Source organism: Alternaria arbusti (genome assembly GCF_024043155.1).
Source record: "Alternaria arbusti strain BMP 1465 chromosome Unknown scaffold_7, whole genome shotgun sequence".
In the NCBI taxonomy this organism is placed as follows: domain Eukaryota; kingdom Fungi; phylum Ascomycota; class Dothideomycetes; order Pleosporales; family Pleosporaceae; genus Alternaria; species Alternaria arbusti.
This window is the reverse complement of record NW_026249947.1, coordinates 993,513-1,012,442: the sequence shown is the minus strand read 5'-3', so window position 1 is coordinate 1,012,442 and position 18,930 is coordinate 993,513. Positions and strand designations below refer to the sequence as shown.

The 18,930-nt window shown below is 54.5% G+C and overlaps 5 protein-coding genes across 5 annotated transcripts; 2 read left to right on the top strand and 3 right to left on the bottom strand.

The window, feature by feature from the left end:
• Positions 1-1,104: 1,104 nt before the first annotated feature.
• J4E86_006150 (uncharacterized protein) lies at positions 1,105-6,184 on the bottom strand (the record flags this gene model as incomplete). Its single annotated transcript, XM_051446681.1, has 3 exons — positions 1,105-5,801; positions 5,849-6,095; positions 6,143-6,184. The coding sequence occupies 3 exons, from the start codon at positions 6,182-6,184 to the stop codon at positions 1,105-1,107; spliced, it is 4,986 nt and encodes a 1,661-aa protein (XP_051302256.1).
• Positions 6,185-6,725: 541 nt separating this feature from the next.
• Positions 6,726-8,955, top strand: J4E86_006149 (uncharacterized protein; the record flags this gene model as incomplete). Its single annotated transcript, XM_051446680.1, has 2 exons — positions 6,726-7,013; positions 7,066-8,955. The coding sequence occupies 2 exons, from the start codon at positions 6,726-6,728 to the stop codon at positions 8,953-8,955; spliced, it is 2,178 nt and encodes a 725-aa protein (XP_051302255.1).
• A 555-nt stretch (positions 8,956-9,510) lies between these two features.
• J4E86_006148 (uncharacterized protein) lies at positions 9,511-10,288 on the bottom strand (the record flags this gene model as incomplete). Its single annotated transcript, XM_051446679.1, has 3 exons — positions 9,511-9,669; positions 9,907-10,033; positions 10,170-10,288. 3 exons carry the CDS (start codon positions 10,286-10,288, stop codon positions 9,511-9,513), a joined length of 405 nt encoding a protein of 134 aa, XP_051302254.1.
• Positions 10,289-10,870: 582 nt separating this feature from the next.
• J4E86_006147 (uncharacterized protein) lies at positions 10,871-12,616 on the bottom strand (the record flags this gene model as incomplete). Its single annotated transcript, XM_051446678.1, has 1 exon — positions 10,871-12,616. The coding sequence occupies one exon, from the start codon at positions 12,614-12,616 to the stop codon at positions 10,871-10,873; it is 1,746 nt and encodes a 581-aa protein (XP_051302253.1).
• A 1,419-nt stretch (positions 12,617-14,035) lies between these two features.
• J4E86_006146 (uncharacterized protein) lies at positions 14,036-18,621 on the top strand (the record flags this gene model as incomplete). The annotated part of the gene is made up of 2 exons (XM_051446677.1): positions 14,036-18,046; positions 18,097-18,621. 2 exons carry the CDS (start codon positions 14,036-14,038, stop codon positions 18,619-18,621), a joined length of 4,536 nt encoding a protein of 1,511 aa, XP_051302252.1.
• Positions 18,622-18,930: the final 309 nt, after the last annotated feature.

Sequence of the window (18,930 nt, the reverse complement as noted above, 5' to 3'; positions counted from 1 at the left end):
CCAAGATACCACAACAGCAATAAAACACATAGCCCAATCTCTGCATCGCGATACCCGTTAAACCTCCGACCACCACATTATCTAATAACCTTGGTACACCTTGAAGAAGACGGAAAAATTTATTCTCCAAAATGACACAAGCGGTATCCAAACAAGACACCTCGTCCCAACAAGTCCAACAGCAGCGTCAAGGCGCGGGAAGTAGAGAGGTGCAGGAACATCATGCTAGTGCGAATGCTTCTGTATGTGCTCCATATCCACTCCCTTTCCCCCTTTCCGTTCCCTATTTTTAATATATCGTTTCACGGCATCACCTACAGTCCTATTCAATGCACTGCCATTAGTAGATGAGTAGATGGATATACATGTAGTATGGATCGTGTGTATAAACCTGTACTAACAAAGCGTAAAAGGCCGGTCTAAACCTCAACCTCTTCGGCGCCCTCTCCGGCGCCTTCTCCTCCAAGCAAAAGAAAACTACGCATCAGAATGCTGATGGGTCGAGTACTACGGAGGAGGATAAGAATGATAAAGGTAGTGCATCCCCACCACCCACTCATCAATCTCATCCCATCCCATCCCATCCCATACAATCCAAGCCCCTCATCCAATTCCCCAATATACTCAGCGTACCCCCCAGCCTTCCCCTTCTTCAATAACCCCGTTATTTGACTACAGTCTTACTAATCGGATTGTATAGGTACCGCGAGCGCAGCAGCCGGCGGCAAAGGAAGTGCATACGCAGCAGGAAATGCACAGCAGAGTAGTTTGAAAGCGAGGGAGAGTGGGATGGCGCAGGAACAGAAGCAGGGGAAGAAAGTGGAAAAGGTTGATCATTTGGGGATTGAGGGATAGCGGGGTTGATACCGTTACAACGTGAAGAATATGATGACACTGAATATGAAATGACTATGACTATGACTACATTAAATCAACCAAATCGGGATGATGCTAGGCGTGACAACATTGCGAAAAGTAATACAACGATACATCGTTCCATGCCTTCATGAAGAATTCCCAAAAACCAAAAACGCCATATGTCAAACCAACATCTCCAGATCCGTCCCGAACACCTTTACAAAAACCACATAAAGAAAACATCTCTCAAACCGCCCCACCAATCCGACTCAACCCCTCAACCCCCCTCTTAGCAGCAACAACATGCCAAGGCACCGTCCCATTCCGCGTGCCCCTCATCCCCCTCAACTTCGCCAAAACGCCCAACGCCCTAAACTGCCCCAGCACCTCCTTCAACAACCCCTCAGCCGTCGTCCTCGTCTGCGGCGTAGGCGTCCACATAAGACTCGTCGTACTTCGCTGCGCTGGATCCTGACCAGGCCCCGGACTCTGCGGCGTACCCGGATTACTAGCGTAATGATTAGGCAAGCCAGCGCCGCCTGGACTGGGGAGGTCGGAGGAGGCAGAACTACTACCGCTGCTGGTGCTGGTGCTGGTGCTGGAAGAGGGTGGGAAGGGGGAGGAGGCAGCGCGGGTGGAGCCTACGGCGCCGATCCAGAGGAAGTTTACGGCTATGACGATGGGGCCGGGTTCTGGGTCGGGGATGGGGTGCGAGATGCTGTTGGTTGTTTGGTGGGTTTCGCCGCGTTTGACTAGGAGGCCGGAGATAAGGGCGGGGCTGAATTGCGTTGTCGAGTGGGTGTTGTGGAGGCGATGGGCGAGGATTACGCCCCAGGTTTCGTCTGTCACGTCGACTAGGCGGGCTTCTGGGTCTGCTGTTGGGTCTGTGGAGGAGGGGTCGGCCGAGGGTGTTGCAGCGGGTGTTAGACCTGGTCCTGGATCGGAGGGGGAGACGCCAGCTTGGGAGGTGGAGTCTGGAGGGCTTGCGCCGCCGCCGATGGTTGTGCTTGGAGCAGCCATGGTGGGTATGAACTTGTACGGTGGATCTGCATCTACTGCTGTGAGTAATGTAACGAACACATTGATCTGTGTCGGACACGAAATGAGGTAGACCCATGTCTCCAGTTCCTCCCTTTCCAGGACTCCGGCTTTGGCAATGCAGACACGCCAGTTAACTCGTCGTGATTGTAAGATCTCAATAGTCGTCTGCCAAATCTCTTTTGCGACCTCTCTGAACACACGCGTACCTAGATGGTACGAAACAACAGCTTGTGACTTGCCACAGCTGTCGGTCCAAGCTGCTGTCACCCAAGTGCCATCGAGACTGATCGCGTAAGCAAGATGCATATAGGTATTCTCTCGAAGCAAATCCTGCGCTGGCTCGGGGATAAGCTTGAAGGGTATGTTTCGTGGAAGCGTCTCCTCGAGATGGAAAGCAGGTGCCGCGTATATGCTGAGAGATGTCTTGTCGCTGTTGGGTGCACTCGGCGGGCATCGATCGTAAACCTCTCGAGCAAGACTGAAGTAAGTAGCGGGATCCAGGATGACAGGGGCGTCAAACGAAGCGATGTACTTGATGGGTATAACCTGAAGCACCAGATCCGGCTTCTGGGGCTGATCTGGACGTCCTGGTGTTCCTTGACCATACGCTTGGAAGAGCGCCCAGAAGGCAGAGCATAGTTCCCAGAGCGCAGACGGACCACCGAAAGGATCGATCATGTAAATGACGAATGCATCAATCTTTGAATCCTGTTGCTCCCGTATCTTCGCATGTTGTATGGCAAGGAGCTTTCCGAGCTGGACGCAGGTCTCTCTGAGGAGCTTGAACGTCTCCGACGGTGTGATGGACGAGCTGGCCCTCACAGGCACAAGACCTCCTTCAAACTCGACAACCGTCTCGACGCGAGAGTGTGAACCGAGCTTGCAGCTGTCGTAGGCAAGCTGAAGGTTGAGCAGGAAGTTCTCAAGGCAGGGTCGTAGAGCATCGCTATGTGGGTATACGCAGAATGTAACGACATTCTTGGCAGGACTAATGGGTGATAATCCCAAGGGCTCCCAGAACGCTACTGCTGGTGGAAGCAAATCCCAATGCGTCTCCGCACGGCGTACCCTTAAGAATGGTGCGTTGATCTGGTACATGTGGCTCCCGGTAACTGCCGGACCGTCACTCTTCCGTGCAGGTGGCCTCTGCTGCGCTTTTGCCAGGGCAGCATAGTCCTGAAAGACCTCGTGCACGCCTACAAGTGTAGGTAGGTCACAATCCTCGGCCGCTGGGAAGAGCTCTTTGATGACAGCCTGCCAGCGCGTTTCTGCCATCTCATCACCTCCGGATTCTTTTTCGAAAGGTACATCCTCTCCCAATAGATCCAGAGTTGCAGACACAATCTGGTCTGTTACAATCTGCGTAATTGAGATGCTGTCCTTGGCACTCAAAGGCTTCTCTTCTGATACTTCGTAAATCATCTCAGGCTGAGAGGTGGGAGTGTCGGGCATTTGCGCTGGGTTTGTCTGTAGGGTAGGTAGACTGTAGCGCGCGCCAGCTAAGTGTCGTTCCACTGGAGACGGGAAATGGACCAAAGACCAATCCCATAAGCTTGGCTCGAAATTGTTCAGGTTTGACTCATCAAGTTGAAGACCGTGTAAATCTTGCCAATCGCCTCCCATCGAGTCCGCGAACGACGTTACCGAAAGCGGCGTGGCGTTGCCCTCGCTCTGTAACTTCCTCTTCACAGGCATGACGAGACCGCCTATGGTAGCTGTGGGCGTCGCTTCCACTTCCTCATCTTCTCCAGAGTCTTCATCGGATTCGTCTGACGTCTCACTAGAATCCGAGTCTTCGCTAGCTGCTCGAGCTAGAGATGCTATTTCTGGTATCTGATGCGTAGACGCGGCCCCTACAGTGATACGAAGCTTCGAAAGTAAAGGTATGTCTCTCAGACTTTTCGTCTGGGTGACGGTGGCCCCAGCACCAGAACTAGGGCTGGAGATACTGTTACGGCCATGTTCCACAGAGTGATGTGTGCTGAATCGTCCATCCTGATACTTGGCGTCAGACATGCTCATTTTGCGACTGAAAGCCACCGGGCTGAAGTGTGTATCGTGTGGGGTATCCGTGGGTTGAGTCGATCGAGCACGCGATGTCTTCTTGTTCGGCGGAGATGGCTGTAGTGCTTTGGAAACAGCGCTCGGGCTTAGTGGTGGAGTTGGCTCCTTGGAGAATGACACTTTTGCTCTTGGTGTTGGGACGGTACTTTTCTCCACAAGCAGGTCGACGCTTTGGTTCGGCGGTTCTTCCACGACCATAGGCTGTTTGCCTTTGTCTTCTTTCTTCACGTCGACGGGAGGCTCAGAAGCCGTATCCAACGCACTTTCGAGTGCAGCGAAAGGGTCAGACGTGTCTTCTTCGGTCTTGGGTTCGACAGTGACTTGAGGCTCGGGCTTTCGTGGTGTGTTGGCAGGTGCTACACTCGTATCTGGCAGCTGAGGTGCGTCCATCATGTCAATATCGTTATCGTCCGGTCCGTCAAAGAAGTCGAAATCCGTGTCGTTGATGCGATCCCCTCCGTATCCATCTTCGTCCATATCGTCGCCGAAAAGATCATCGTTTCCACCGGAGGTGTTGAAGTTGTCTGGCGCAGGTGCGACGGGTGACGTCAAAGGCATTTGTTGATCTTCCATCTTGGTGTCGTCTTGTGGAGCGGAGAGATTGATGGCAGGGTTGCTGCCTCCGGGTGCTAGGATAACGTTGGAGACCGTGCCGGATACGCTCGGTGTGTCGCTATGGGAGACTGCAGTTCCGGGAACAACCCCATCCGGAGGTGTGGGGTAGACACCACCTGCAGGATGCAGGTCCCCGTAGGCACCACGAGCGTTTACAGGTGATGACGCGATCATGTTCTGTTGTTCGTCCTTGAGACGGGCAGCGTCCTCCTCAGCCTTCTTCGCTTTTCGCCTCGCTTCAAGAATCTTGTCACGATCCGGCTTTCCTAGAAACCACTCCTGTGCGGCATCAAGTGGATCCTTGAAGCCTATTGATTCTGGCGTGTCGTACCATCTCAGCATACTGTGGCCTCCAGCTGCCGCCACACTAGCCGGCTCCGCAGACTTCATCTCGTGTTCTTCTGATCCGTGAAAGAAGCACAGTGCTCTGGGCCAGAGGACGTCTCGATCCTGACCTGTTAAAGCCGGGCTCGAAACTAGAGGGTTGTTAACTGAGGTCATACGTATTCTAACCCAGGAGCTTTTCTTCTCAAGGTCAGGCAAAGTGAAGCCCTTCCAGCCCAGCCAACGCTTGACACTCGACTTCCAGTTCTCAATGCTCTGCTCTAAGGTGGTGAGTCTAGTGCGTTTCCTATGACGGAGGCCTATCTCCTCTACGAGGGAGTCAAGTGGATCTTCAAGGCTCGTTATTGTCGCAAGCAGGCCATTCGGAGCCACTCGGATACATCTACCAACAAGAGACTGCTCTCCAGCTTGCGCTGACACATCGCCGACGCAACGAATATCAGTCTTTTGGTCAGTGAAAGTCGATACGAGGAGTGTGCCCGAGCTGGCCCAATGTACATTGATGCTTGTAATGCGATGCACGCAGTCTGGTGGTTCAATCTCATCTTCATCATCGTCTATCTGCTTGTAGGCCTTGGAAACAAACGTGCGGAAGTTCAAGGCAGTCACATTGCAATCTTTGACAATGTTGAACGAGATGAGAGCAATGACGGATGATGTGAAGACCTCATAGACTGTGAAGCAATCGGGCGGCGCAGGGGCATCAGATGCCGAGGCCTGGCTGTTGCCCTGTGACGATCTCGCACTGCCAGCAGGCAGGCCTCTTTGTGGTGCTGTTGCCGATGAGGAATTGTTCGAGGCCGCGGTGGTGTTGGGGTTGCCCGGGCGCATGGGAGGGCGCGCTAGATCGATGGCCTTGGTGCATCCTGTCTGCTCGCCTAGCACGTGTCAGTCGTAATTTTGGGAAGGTGCGAGCGCGACATACTGTGCAGGCGATAGCCGTCGAGCTCTGGGAGGTCGACGTTCGGCTCTATCTTATCGACGGTCGTGGGCTTGAACAGCCACAGCCACGGTCGCGAGGCATCCTGCGCAACAAGGCGCAGGTCCTGTCGCAGCTCGGCTTCGACTGCGCGTATGTCGTCGGAAGCATTCCAGTCTCGCGTTCTCGAGGAGGTGGGGGTGGTGGTGCGGGTGATTGAGAAGGCGTGATATGCAACAGCCTCAAAGTCTCCCTGTATATTGTCAGCGTGCCGTCGCGTATAAAGAGTTTCCGACGTACTATAGCTTGCGCATTCGTAGTACAGGTTTTGAGAAATTCCATTAGAGAGATGGCTCCTTGTTAAGGGACATTCAAGTGGTATGCGCGGCGTATTTTCACTCCCAAGACTGCGCTGTACACTTTTTCCATCAACTCCACTGCGGTCCGCCCAGCGCGTCACGCGCGACAGTGTCTATCAAAGCGATGGAGGAGTGGTGTGGGCGGGGCGTCGAGGGTCGAGGGTCAGTGTATCGGCATGATCTAGACGCGTAGGAGAAGTGATCATGGCTCCGAACACGGGGAGAGAGCCGGATGCAGCTTTCGACGCCTCCCGATTGCAACGACGTGGTACAGGGCGGGCAGTACAAGCACTTGAGGGACAGAGCGACTGGACCCGGCAGCGAAAAAGCATGTGCATGCGATGTCAGCTACGCGGAACAGGCAGACCAGTCGACGGCGGCTGGCTCGCGGTCGCTAGCCCACACATCCATGTCGCCCGGGTGCACGCCCGGAGTTGCGCTTAGTACTAACGGCTCCACTCTTTTTTCATCGCGAACTTCCAAACGCTCTCTGCTGCCGCTCTGTCGCAACCCACTCCGCCACCATGAAGATTTCCTCAGGCGCCGTTCCGGTATACACCATAAGTGGCAGCGAGGCGCGCCCGCTGCCCGAGTGGCTTATTCGGAAAAGAAAGCGCAGTCTGAAGAACGACCCCGAATTCGCCAACCGCGTCGACCTGCTGCAGGATTTCGAGTTTGAGGAAGCCAGCCAGTGTGTTCGCGTGAGCGAGGATGGCGACTGGGTCATGAGCACGGGCACATACAAGCCTCAAATACACGTTCACTACCTGCCCCATTTGTCGCTGTCGTTTGCAAGACACACCAACACTCTTGTAAGCTCTTTCCGTTCTTACTACCCCCCGCAAGATATACTGACTTTCGCAGAACCAAACCTTCCACCTCCTCTCCTCCGACGCCAAAAAGAGCGTACATCTCCAGCAAGATCGATGCATAGAATTCCACACCGGTGGAGGCCTCCACTATGCGAGTCGCATACCACGTTACGGTCGCGATCTTATCTACGACCGGAGATCAGCAGAGTGCCTGGTACCCGCCGTCGGTGTCAACGCCGATGGCATGGGCGAGGCCTTCAGACTGAACCTGGAAGTCGGGCGCTTCATGCGGAGTTACGAGATTGACGTCGGTGGTGACGATGTGACGACAGTCGGCGGCGGCGCTCTCCAGGGTGGCATTGGTGCGGGCGCAGTGAACACTGGTGCTATCGCCGAACATTCGCATGGCCTCCTCGCCTTCGGTACCTCTATCGGCACAGTTGAGTACTGGGACTCGCGATCAAGAAACAGAGTGGGCATTCTGTCGGCGCCTCCAGATGCGTTCGAGGGGAAGTCGGAAATCACAGCGTTGACCTTCCCGTCATCAGGCCTGGAAGTTGCCGTGGGAGACTCTAACGGCATTGTACAACTCTACGATCTTCGATCACCGAAACCACTTCTGCGAAAGGACCAAGGATACGGCTATCCGATAAAGAACATCATCTACCTCGACGGCGCGCAAACTGCCGAGCCCAAAATTTTGACCGCAGACAAAAGGGTCATCAAGATCTGGGATCCAAAGGACGGCACGCCATGGACCTCCGTGGAACCATCAGTAGACCTCAACCACGTCGAATGGGTGCCAAAGACTGGTATGCTTCTGACGGCAAACGAGGGCAGGCAACAACATTCCTTCTTCATTCCACAGCTCGGTCCAGCGCCAAGATGGTGCTCCTTCCTTGACAACATTGTCGAAGAAATGGCCGAAGACCCCAACGACCCCAACGCTTTCGGCAAGGGCGCATCTGGAGATGTGTACGACAACTTCAAGTTCCTGACCCACGAGCAGCTAAAGCAGCTTTCCCTGGACCATCTTGTCGGAACTACAAGCCTACTCCGACCCTACATGCACGGTTTCTTCGTCGCCCAGAAGCTGTACGAAGAAGCGCGCCTCATCTCAAACCCAGACCTCTGGCAAGAACAGCGCGCCAAGAGCATCGCGGAGAAGATCAGCAAAGAGCGCGAGTCGCGAATCCGCGGCAACAAAAAGGTGGCCGTCAAAGTCAACCGAAAGCTCGCAGAAAAGATGCTGGAAAAGCAAGAAGAGCAAGCGCGCCGGCAAGCCAAGCGCGTCCTCAAGCAAGGCGGCGACGACGACATGCTCGACACCACCAGCACCGCGCCCGCCGTTTCCGAGCCCACCAAACCTGCCGACGGCGTCCTCAACGACCCTCGTTTCGCCAAAATGTTCGAAGACCCCGAATTCGAAATTGACGAGCAAACCCGCGAGTTCCAGCAGCTCAATCCCAGCACCAAGATCCCCAAGGGCCTCACCGCTGCCGAGCAAGAAGACCTCGAATCAAGAAAAGGCTCCTCCGACTCGGACTCTTCAGACTCTGAAAACGACGCCGTGCGTCCTGCGAAGAAACCACAACAGCAGAAGGAAAAACAAGACAACTCGCGTATTTCATCCAGCGCCTACCGTAAAGCAGGTCACCGCTCGCAACGCGGCCCCGAAATGGTCGTTTCGTCGTCGAACCAACGGAAGACTGGGTCGTCTGCGATGGCGAAAGACAAGACGTTTGGTTCGCGTGTCAGTAAGCTTAAAGAGAGGAAACCGGCCAAGTCGGCGAGTAACACGACGGTGGTGGGTGAGCGGGAGATTACGTTTGCGCCGGAGAAGAAGCAGAGGAAGAGGCCGGAGCAGGAGGGGCAGAGGCATGATCGGAGGAAGGAGGGCGGGAGGAGGAATGCTAGTAACAATGTTTTTAGGAATATGTAGTGGGATTAAAAGTGAATGGTGCGAGGGATGGTCAAGGAGATGGAGATGGAGATGCATACTTGGGAGTTGAATGATACCCTTATCAAAGTGTAACAATGTGCTGGAGTGGTGATGTGTTGCTGATGTTGTTGATGTGCTTCGCTTCCTTGTTTACCATGAAGACGCATGAAGTCACTCTATCATCCAAAAATTTCCACTTCAGCCTTACAACCTATGCGGAGCAGGAGGCGGGGAACACAGAGCGAAGAAATAGAAAAGTGCTGAAAGTGTTCTTTCGCATATCTGTCAGGACACGTACGAATTTCAGATTGAAGAAAGTTAAATCGATCTATTCCAATAGCTCGTCCGCAGCATGATGAAAGCTCGAAACGCAGCCTACGCCATATATAAAATATACTCCTCCATGCGATCAATACCACATGGCACCGCCTCTGTATAGATATACCCCAGTCCCATTGTCTTGTCTAAGCGGGACTTCCTCTCTCGCCCATTCAGGCTCAGAACCCTCGTCGATGGTATTCGTTATGTTATATTGCCCGCTCCGCGTGAAGAGTCTTACTCAGAAGACTGCTTGTTCATCATAGTGTAGGCAGCGAATGCGAGCGCACCACCAAGCAGGATGATAGCGTAGAGACCCACACCGGTGGATGCGCCGTCGGTGGTGGTAGCGGTTGTACCGGGTTGCGCGTAGCTCTTGGGCTTTGGGTCGCCCTCCTGTTTTCGCTCGTCAGTATTGTTGTTCTGTTTTGTGGATACGGAGAACGGGTTGTTTCGTTTCCGTGCATGGTGGGCGGAATCGTTCCGAAAAAGTTCCTTGACCCGAGGACCGGCTTCTGGGCGCGGCATCTGGGGGCGCGGGATGCAGATGTCTGGTGTGTCGGGGGATTTGTTTTGTGTAAAGGAAGGGAGAGAGGGAGGGAGGGTTATGTGTGTATGTGAGGGGTGTCGTACCTGACGCTTCAAGTTTCCAACAAGCAGCCCATCGAGAATCTCACGGGCTTCATCCGAGTGACCAACATCCTCAAAGGCTTCTGTTGAGTCCTGGCCTCCGACATCGAGAAGTACCTCTTCACCACCTCTGTACATGTGTTAGCAACCGTTGCTGTCACCATTGACCCGAGACATGTGAACGCGGGGCTTTTCGACATAACAAGCATGAGTATGCGAATGCCGAGGTGCGGTGCATTGCGCGGTGGGCAGGGCAGCGAACGTACGGGTGCTCGTCTACGAAGCTCGATGCGTTGTAGACTTTGTCGTGGACGACGATGTACAGGTCCTTCTTGGTGTTGTGCTCCGAGACGTCGGAGTAGGTGAATTCCTTGTCGGCAGACATTGTGGTGGTGTAGCGGAAATTCGGGGTACGTGGTCTTAAGGCGGGAAAACCGAGCTGATCGTGCGTCGAGGCGAAGAGAGAATTGGACGGGAGACGGTTGCGTTGACGTGGAGGTGTCAGATGGGAAACAGCACGGCGGATAAGAAGTTGTGCACAGTTGTAGCGGGTTGATTAGCTAGCTTCTCCCGAGGTCGGTTTAGGCGTTGCAGAGGCGCTCGCGCTCAAAGTCAAATTGCTGTTCTACCATTGGCTTAGGCGCTCACCGACCCAAGGCTTCCGAGCTCCGGCCACAACGGGTAAGAAGACCCTGTCGGCGGGGCTTGCGGTCTTTTTGAGTAGTCAATTCCGCTGGCAATGGGAATAGCACCTTGTGGGCTGAAAGAAATAAACAGGTGCTCTGCCGTCTACATTAGTATAAAACTTGGAACGTACATATTCCCTAAGGCAATGTATATTTGTAGGAGGTAGGTGTTCAACCTTTTCCTTGCAGAAGGTGATGTAAGGATGGTTGTCAAAGAAGTCGCTTGCTATGCTATAATGCTATCATGTTATCTACACCTGCTCCGCCTCCCTAATTCACCATCACGACCCCAAGACCTTGATCTTCATCCACTCGCTCGTTCCTATCCCAAGGTTTAATCCGTTCAACGCCCACCATCTTCGCACGGCATCTCCCCGCGCTCCCTCAACACCATCCTCTAATGCTTCTTCGATATCACACGTCTTGTACTCCACCTTCAGGCCGCTGCGCTTCCACCATTCTAGCACGCCGGCATGGCCCATTTTGGTCGGTCCTACGAGAACCTGGTTGTCAAAGAGAATTTTCTCGCCGCGAAGGGTACGCCAGTAGTCTAGAATATGTGTGTGGCCATGGGTCGAGGCGATTTTGGCTATTGTATCTTCATGCGAAAAGGGAATGCCGGATTCAACCCAAAAGTGAATCGCGGGTAGGCAGCCTGACTGTGTTGCGTAGGTGATGGACTTGCCCACCTTGAGAGGTAAGTCGTCTTGGCGGGGTCTGCTAGGAGCTTGCTCATCGATTGGTGATGAAGGTACCGAGGGGGCCGTCCTGTAACGGCTGTGCTCCTTCCACCACTTGAGTACGTGAATGTGGCCCTGCGAGCTAGCTTGCTCGAGCGCAGCTTCTGTGTACTTCAGTGAGAGGCCAGAGTTATACCACCAGTCAAGGGCCTGGACCGAGTTGGTGCGGCTCGCATTGTCAATGGCTTCCGCGGAGTACTCCTTGGTAAGGAAGGTAGGCGACGTCCGCCAGTACTCGAGAATCTCCGTTTTGCCAAACACAGAAGCCTTGTGGGGTAAAAAGGTGTGCCCAAATGTGCCCCAGAATAGCTCCTTGTGAAACTTTTCTAGATGCGCAAGAACGGGTACCATGGCAAAGCGCATGATGAGTTCGATGCATACCCGGGAGATGCGTGTGGGGTTCTCAGTGTCGAACACAGCCTTGATCTCCGAATAGGGATAGGTAAGAAGCGCCCATTCTATCTTCTGCATCTGCGTCTTGGGGCCTTCATCGCTAGCCGATTGTCGCCACTCTTTCGGTATGGGCAGATTCGTGTGGACATTCAATGTAGTCGCCAGCTCCCAGTCCTTGGTAAATTCCAGGATGATGGACCAGAGCTCTGGCGGCAGCCGAGACCCCTTGCTTCGCGTAGGTGTCAGTGTTGGGAGATGGGCAATAGGTAGTGCGATAGTGCGATCACCAACTGCCATCAAATCGATCTGGGTTTGTATAGATTCATTGAAAGCCTTGTGCCCTTCTACCCATGGGTGGTACTTGCGCCCGGAATGGTCGAAAGACCACAAGAACGGAGGGAGTACGCGGATCCAGTTCCACTTCCGCCGTATCTTGCTGATCTGCTTCCTCGACATGGGGTTCTCCCACATGAGCGTGGACATGCCCGGTATGAGCATTATCTTCTTTGACACATTCCAGCTGCGCAAGATCTTCAGATGCAGGTTTGTTGTGAATCCATGGAGCATACGGGCGAGATTCTCGGCGTCAAGCGGTGCGAGGACGAGCAAGTCGGCCCATGAGCAGTACTCTGCCACGTTGGTCTCCTGATAGTCGATATGTTGCCACTCGGGCGTCGTGTCGCTCTCGGGGTCATACCTGTACCAGACAGGCTCGAGCTGGGGCGGGACAGTCGTGTGCGTCGTGGTCGGGAAGTCCTTGCATGCGATGATCTTCAGAGAAACATGCTGGAGGCGATGCAGGCGCGCAACGATGGAGCAGCCAAAGCGGAAGGCCGAGGGGTCAGTGAGGGCGACGAGGACGTTTAGCGTTCGCGCGGGTGTTTGCGAGGACATTGAGGGGTGGCGTGTGGGAGTGTGTAGGTTGCGGTGAGTGCCTCCAGACATCGATTCACCGTTACGTTAGACCGCGATTGGCCGCTGCCCCACCAGCGTTGCTGTCAGTAGCTGCCAAGCCACGACAGTGTCAGGCACGAAGGGTGCATGGACGTTTGGGGATGTAAGCCATTGATGCCATACTGTCGCGAACGGTGGTGACGGCCGCATTCAAAGGCCCGACCTCGTTACATGTACGCGTCAAACATGAAGTAATTCCATGGTGCATCGTTGGTCCATGAATTCGTCAGAGCTTGGCGCGTTGATCGTCGAAACATTTGCACGCCACGGGCCGGAGTGGACATGGATCACGTGAGATCGGCGCATCCTGCCCCCGGGGCTGTCTGCCGTGGGCACTCTGCAATTTTCTGGGGACAGGACAGTTCCGCGGACCGGCGACGCAGCGTACCGATCTTGCTGCGAGAGTGTCTGGAGCCCTCTGAGCCCTCTGACAGCTGTCATGGACATGTTTGTGAGACCCGGGTGTCATTATCCGACGCCTCTGTGGTGGTGAGGGCAATAAACAAGCAGATGACTGTCGCAATGATGCGCCGCGTCTCACCAAACACATTCCACGTTCGGCGTCAAGCCACGCATCTCACCGATGACGTAGCCCTCTTCCGCCCCAATTCCCGCGCGCGAGTGGGTCCGAGGCCGCTGAGGATGGAAATGTGTCGAATATCCATGCTCTGGTCGCTAAGAACTTTCATGGCCTAACCTGCATCTTGCCCCTAACCTACCTGCTCTGAGCTTAGATCGTCGATCGCAGAGATAGAGCGACTTAACCCAAGACGTTCGCGATCGACATCTGGAGGCGCATCAAGCCATTCAAGACGACGCATGGCAGTCATCTATCTCATCAACTAGACGGTGACGCGCTGCCCGTCGTTGTGTCTGCACAAGTGCAGCTAGGAGCCAGCCTGGTCGTTGCGCATCTTCTGCCTGTGTCCGTCCTTCTGTCGCTTTCCATCCACTCCAACCGTTGCATGCCTCGCACTTGACTGCCCTGGACGGTCCAGATTTCGTTCGCCCCTCCGCACGCCGCCACATCCCCCAGCAGCAGCAACTCTGCCAACTTCATGAGGCTGCTAGACCCGCCCACCATTCCCCTCTGGCAAAACGAACGAGACTCCTATTAGGGATTGTCCGCCTTTCGCCACCCTCACGCGGTCCCTGCATAACGCCAAGTGACCTTGCCTGCGGTTGAGAGCACCACAGCAACTATCCACACCACACGTTAGCGACCACCAGACCCCCATGGACGCCTGAAGGCACAATCCCACCGTGTGCGGGTGCCTCTATTCCTACCAACACCCAGGCCGTCGGCGCACTCTTAACCCTGCCGCCGGCGTGCTCGCCTGATCGACGACACACAGCTCCATGTCTCAATCACCCCAGCAAACCCCCAACCTTGGTCGTAATACACCAAGCGATGGCCGCTTCAACTTCTCCACCGTGTCGCCCGTGCCCGAAGAGCCTGCCACGCCCGACGCTGCACCAAAGGCCGCCGACTTCGCTCTGCCACCCAACAGTGGTCCTAGTAACGAAGGCGCCATGAGCCCCTCCGCTACCGACCGTGTCTTTCCCATACGGAGCGCCATCAGCGTCGACCCTACTCCCACCCCAAAGGGCGGTCACTCCCAGGGCGATTACTTCCACCCATACTCGCGAACAAACGACTCCCGCTTCACAAGCGACTCCCGCCGAGCTTCGCAGGGATCGACTACGTCACAGGCTTCACATGGCTCGCAGCGCGCTTGGGGGTTGCGCCCCGGGGGTAACAAGGCGGACTCAGGTTCCGATACGCAGCGCTCGTCCATCCAATCCACTCAAAGAGCTGACGGCTCGAGAAGGGCCGCCCCTCAGATACCCCAAAATCTGTTCAATGATCTGTCGTCAACAAGGTCAGGTGGAAGCGCACAGGAAGGCAGTCGGTCACCGGGGTCCAGAGCCGAACGGGCACCGTCAATTGGGGGTGCTTCCGCTAGAAGCGGCATCAGTAGTTTGGATATGGGCGGACTGGTAACACATCGGTTCAAGCACGTCACGACTGAGGGAGGACACATGGTCATAACAGGCCGTGAGGGCGATACCCTACAGCGCTGCGAGGATGAGCCCATCCATCTCCCGGGCGCCGTGCAAGGCTTCGGTCTGCTACTGGCACTGCAAGACGACCCCGAGGGCAGCCTGCTAGTGCGCGTTGTAAGTGAAAACTCTAAACGCATATTAGGACGCACCCCGAAGGAGCTATTCGCACTAGAGAGCTTTACAGACATCCTCTCTGAAGAGCAAGCCGATAACCTCTTGGACCACATCGACTTCATCAAAGACGAGGACTCCGATGTCACGTCCAATGGGCCCGAAGTCTTCACCATGTCCATAAAAGTGGCAGGCTACAATCGAACCCGCAAGCTGTGGTGCGCCATCCATATCAATGAGTCAAATCCTGGGCTCGTTATCTGCGAGTTCGAGCTTGAAGAAGATCCACTATATCCGCTGGTGCCCCCCAACGACCTTACTCCAGAGCTGCCGGAAGATACTTTGTCCAGTCAGCCCACGGCGGAGGAACTACTCGAAAGTACAGAAATCAAGAGCAAGCCCTTACGAGTCCTGCGTAGTGCGCGGAAAAGGAAAGGTGAAGCTGCTGCGATGGAGGTCTTCAACATCATGTCCCAGGTGCAAGAACAGCTGGCTGCGGCACCATCATTGGAAAAGTTTCTCAAGGTTCTTGTGGGCGTTGTCAAGGAACTAACTGGTTTCCATCGCGTCATGATATATCAATTCGACCAAACGTTCAACGGCCGTGTCGTTACCGAACTTGTTGACCCGCGAGCGACCAAGGATTTGTACAAGGGGCTGAACTTTCCTGCTTCCGATATTCCAAAGCAAGCTCGAGAACTGTACAAGCTAAACAAGGTACGCATGCTCTACGATCGAGACCTAACAACCGCAAGGCTCGTTTGCCGTACCGCTGAGGATTTGGAAAGCCCTCTCGACCTCACGCACTCGTATCTTCGCGCCATGTCCCCAATACATCTTAAATATCTCGCGAACATGGCCGTAAGATCGTCAATGTCCATCTCCATCAACGCGTTCGGTGAGCTGTGGGGTCTCATTGCCTGCCATTCGTACGGGCCTCGCGGCATGCGCGTATCTTTTCCTATTCGAAAGATGTGTCGCATGGTCGGCGATGCAGCATCGAGAAACATCGAAAGATTATCGTATGCGTCAAGACTACAGGCCAGGAAACTCATCAATACTGTACCAACACAACATAACCCCTCCGGGTACATCATCGCCTCCTCTGACGATCTCTTGAAACTGTTCGATGCCGACTTTGGTTTACTCTCGATTCGTGATGAGACGAAGATTCTTGGCGTCCTAGAAAACTCGCAAGAAGCACTTGCCATGTTAGAGTATCTCAGGATGAGGAAAATACAATCGGTCATGACCTCCATAGATATCATCACGGACTTCCCCGATCTACGATACCCGCCAGGTTTCCATGTCATAGCAGGCATGCTAATCGTCCCCTTGTCGGTAGATGGCGAGGACTTTATCGTATTCTTCAGGAAAGGACAACTGAAGGAGGTGAAATGGGCTGGCAATCCATACGAAAAGTTCATTAAAGAGGGCACCGAGGGTTACCTGGAGCCAAGAAAGAGTTTCAAAACCTGGTCCGAGACCGTCGTTGGAAAGTGCCGCGAATGGACGGAAGAAGAGATTGAGACCGCCTCAGTGCTATGTTTGGTATACGGCAAGTTCATCGAGGTTTGGAGGCAAAAAGAAGCTGCGCTGCAGAGCAGTCAGCTGACCCGGTTATTGCTGGCGAACTCGGCGCACGAAGTCCGCACACCACTGAATGCAATTATCAACTATCTCGAAATAGCACTGGAAGGGGCCCTGGACACGGAAACGCGGGAAAACCTTTCGAGATCGCACTCGGCGTCGAAATCACTCATCTACGTAATCAACGACCTACTTGACCTGACCAAGACGGAGGAAGGCGGACCACTCATTAAGGGCGAGTCGTTCGACTTCCGGGAAACCATCAAGGATGCCACCGACATGTTCAAGAACGACGCCAAACGGAAGAACATATCTTACGAAGTTATCGAACACCCGGGGTTGCCTACCTTGTGTATCGGAGATCAACGGCGAGTCCGTCAGGCCATTTCCAATATCACTGCAAACGCCATACAGAATACCACGCAAGGAAGCGTCACTGTGGAGGTTTATGTTGCAGCAAGGCCCCGCAGAGATCACGTCGAGGTTGAGGTGGCGGTAGCCGACACGGGTAGGGGCATGAGCCAGAAGAAGCTTGATCAGCTCTTCTATGACTTGGAGCAAGTTCAGTCTGAGCCTGCATCCATGTTGGAGGATGCGCTGGTGCCTGACAAGAAGCAAATTGCCGAGCAAGATGAGAAGTCAACGTTGGGTCTCGGTCTGGCTGTCGTTGGCCGCATCATCAGGAATATGAACGGACAATTGAGGCTTCGATCCGAAGAGGGCAAAGGCACGAGGTTCGTCGTACAGTTCCCGTTCGACCTTCCAGACGCCGAGGTAGACGCCGTGACAACGGCGGAGGCTTCGCCAGCTGGTAGCATCACACCCCAACCGGACAGTACCTTATCGAGCATCTTGCCTGGCACTGATGAAGGCGAGCGGACTCTCATTGCCCCAAGTCTATCGCGCCACACCTCCGACAGCGAGAGGAGGAGTAGCTCGAGTGGCGGGGTGAGTGGTGGAGCGAGTGGTGTGGTCATTCGAAGATCTAGTGCGGAGAGTCTGACCAGCAAGACGAGTCTCCGAAGCTTCAAGAGCGGTTCAAGTCAAAGAAGTGACGTGGACAGACTTATCGACGCGATACAAGAGCCGCACATGATCGGCAGAGGCGATGGAAGCCCAAGTGCACACTCTCTGAGACCGACCTTGACGAAGCGCAATAGTCTTGATCCCGGCGCCGCGCGCATGAGGTCTAGGAGCCTGGAATACATCAGCAGCCAGCCTATTGTACCTCCACACCAGAGAAGTATGCAGGTCGATCACCCAGGTAAAGCTACCGTACCTGGCTCCGGTGCCCCAATCACGGCTTTGAAGATGCCTGATGAAGGCGGCGATAGTCCGGTAGATCCTCGGCCCAAGCCTGGGAGTGTCCTCGGAGAGGTACAGGGCGACACACCAATACAACCGTCTGCGGAACCGGAGAAATTGACTTCGGATCACATGCGCGTACTCGTTGCGGAAGACGACCCGGTGAATAGTAGGATTGTCAAGAAACGATTAGAAAAGCTTGGACATGAGGTCCATCTCACCGTCAATGGCGAGGAATGTTCGTCGGCATACTGCGACAATTCACGAGACATTGATGTTGTCTTGATGGATATGCAGGTCAGTAGAGTGTTCTTGAAGACCTGCCCTGTTTACTGACTTTTTTGAAGATGCCAATCGTCGACGGACTTACCTCAACCAAGATGATAAGATCGTTCGAAAAGCTTCACACCGACATTTACTCAGCCCGAGCCGCCCTCTGCGGCCGCGTCCCCATCATTGCAGTCTCAGCCTCTCTGATCGAGCGCGACCGCCAACGCTACATCGACGCCGGGTTCGATGCATGGATCCTGAAACCTATATCCTTCCCTCGGCTCAACGAGCTCATGGCCGCTATCGTCGACACAGACATTCGCCATGACTGCCTCTACCAACCCGGAGAATGGGAGAAGGGTGGCTGGTTCCACGGGGGCAAACATAGTGCCGACGAGGCCAACACCAAGCCATCAGGCGAAGCGCCAATGCCCAACCCTTCGGAAGAAGTGGACGAAGCGGTCATGCGATCAGAAGAACCGATGGCTGGAGAGGAGAACGAACAGGGCGATATTCCAGACGAACAAGCTCGGCTCTTGCAAAATCAGGAGGAGGGAAAGACGGAGCCACCACCGGATGACGCCTCCAAAGATCCAGCATGAAGCAATTGAGATGTGTGTTATTGATCACGTGGTCTGCCATCACCCTAGTCGACTCACCTTGCCCGCAGTACTGCTGATAGATGCCGCCTGTTTCGGCCAGTCAGCTATCCGCGCCCACACCGAACACCGCCACCACAGCCTTTACTTTCTTTCAGCGCCTCACGACCTCAATCCTAGTCCACTGGTCAGCGCATACCCTTTCACCGTATACATATAAATTTTTCTCCAAGTTTCACCACTCGATTCAGGCGGCATAGTTGGGTTGGCAACAGGGCCCTCGCAAGCATTGGAAGGGGTTTTTTGGGTTCT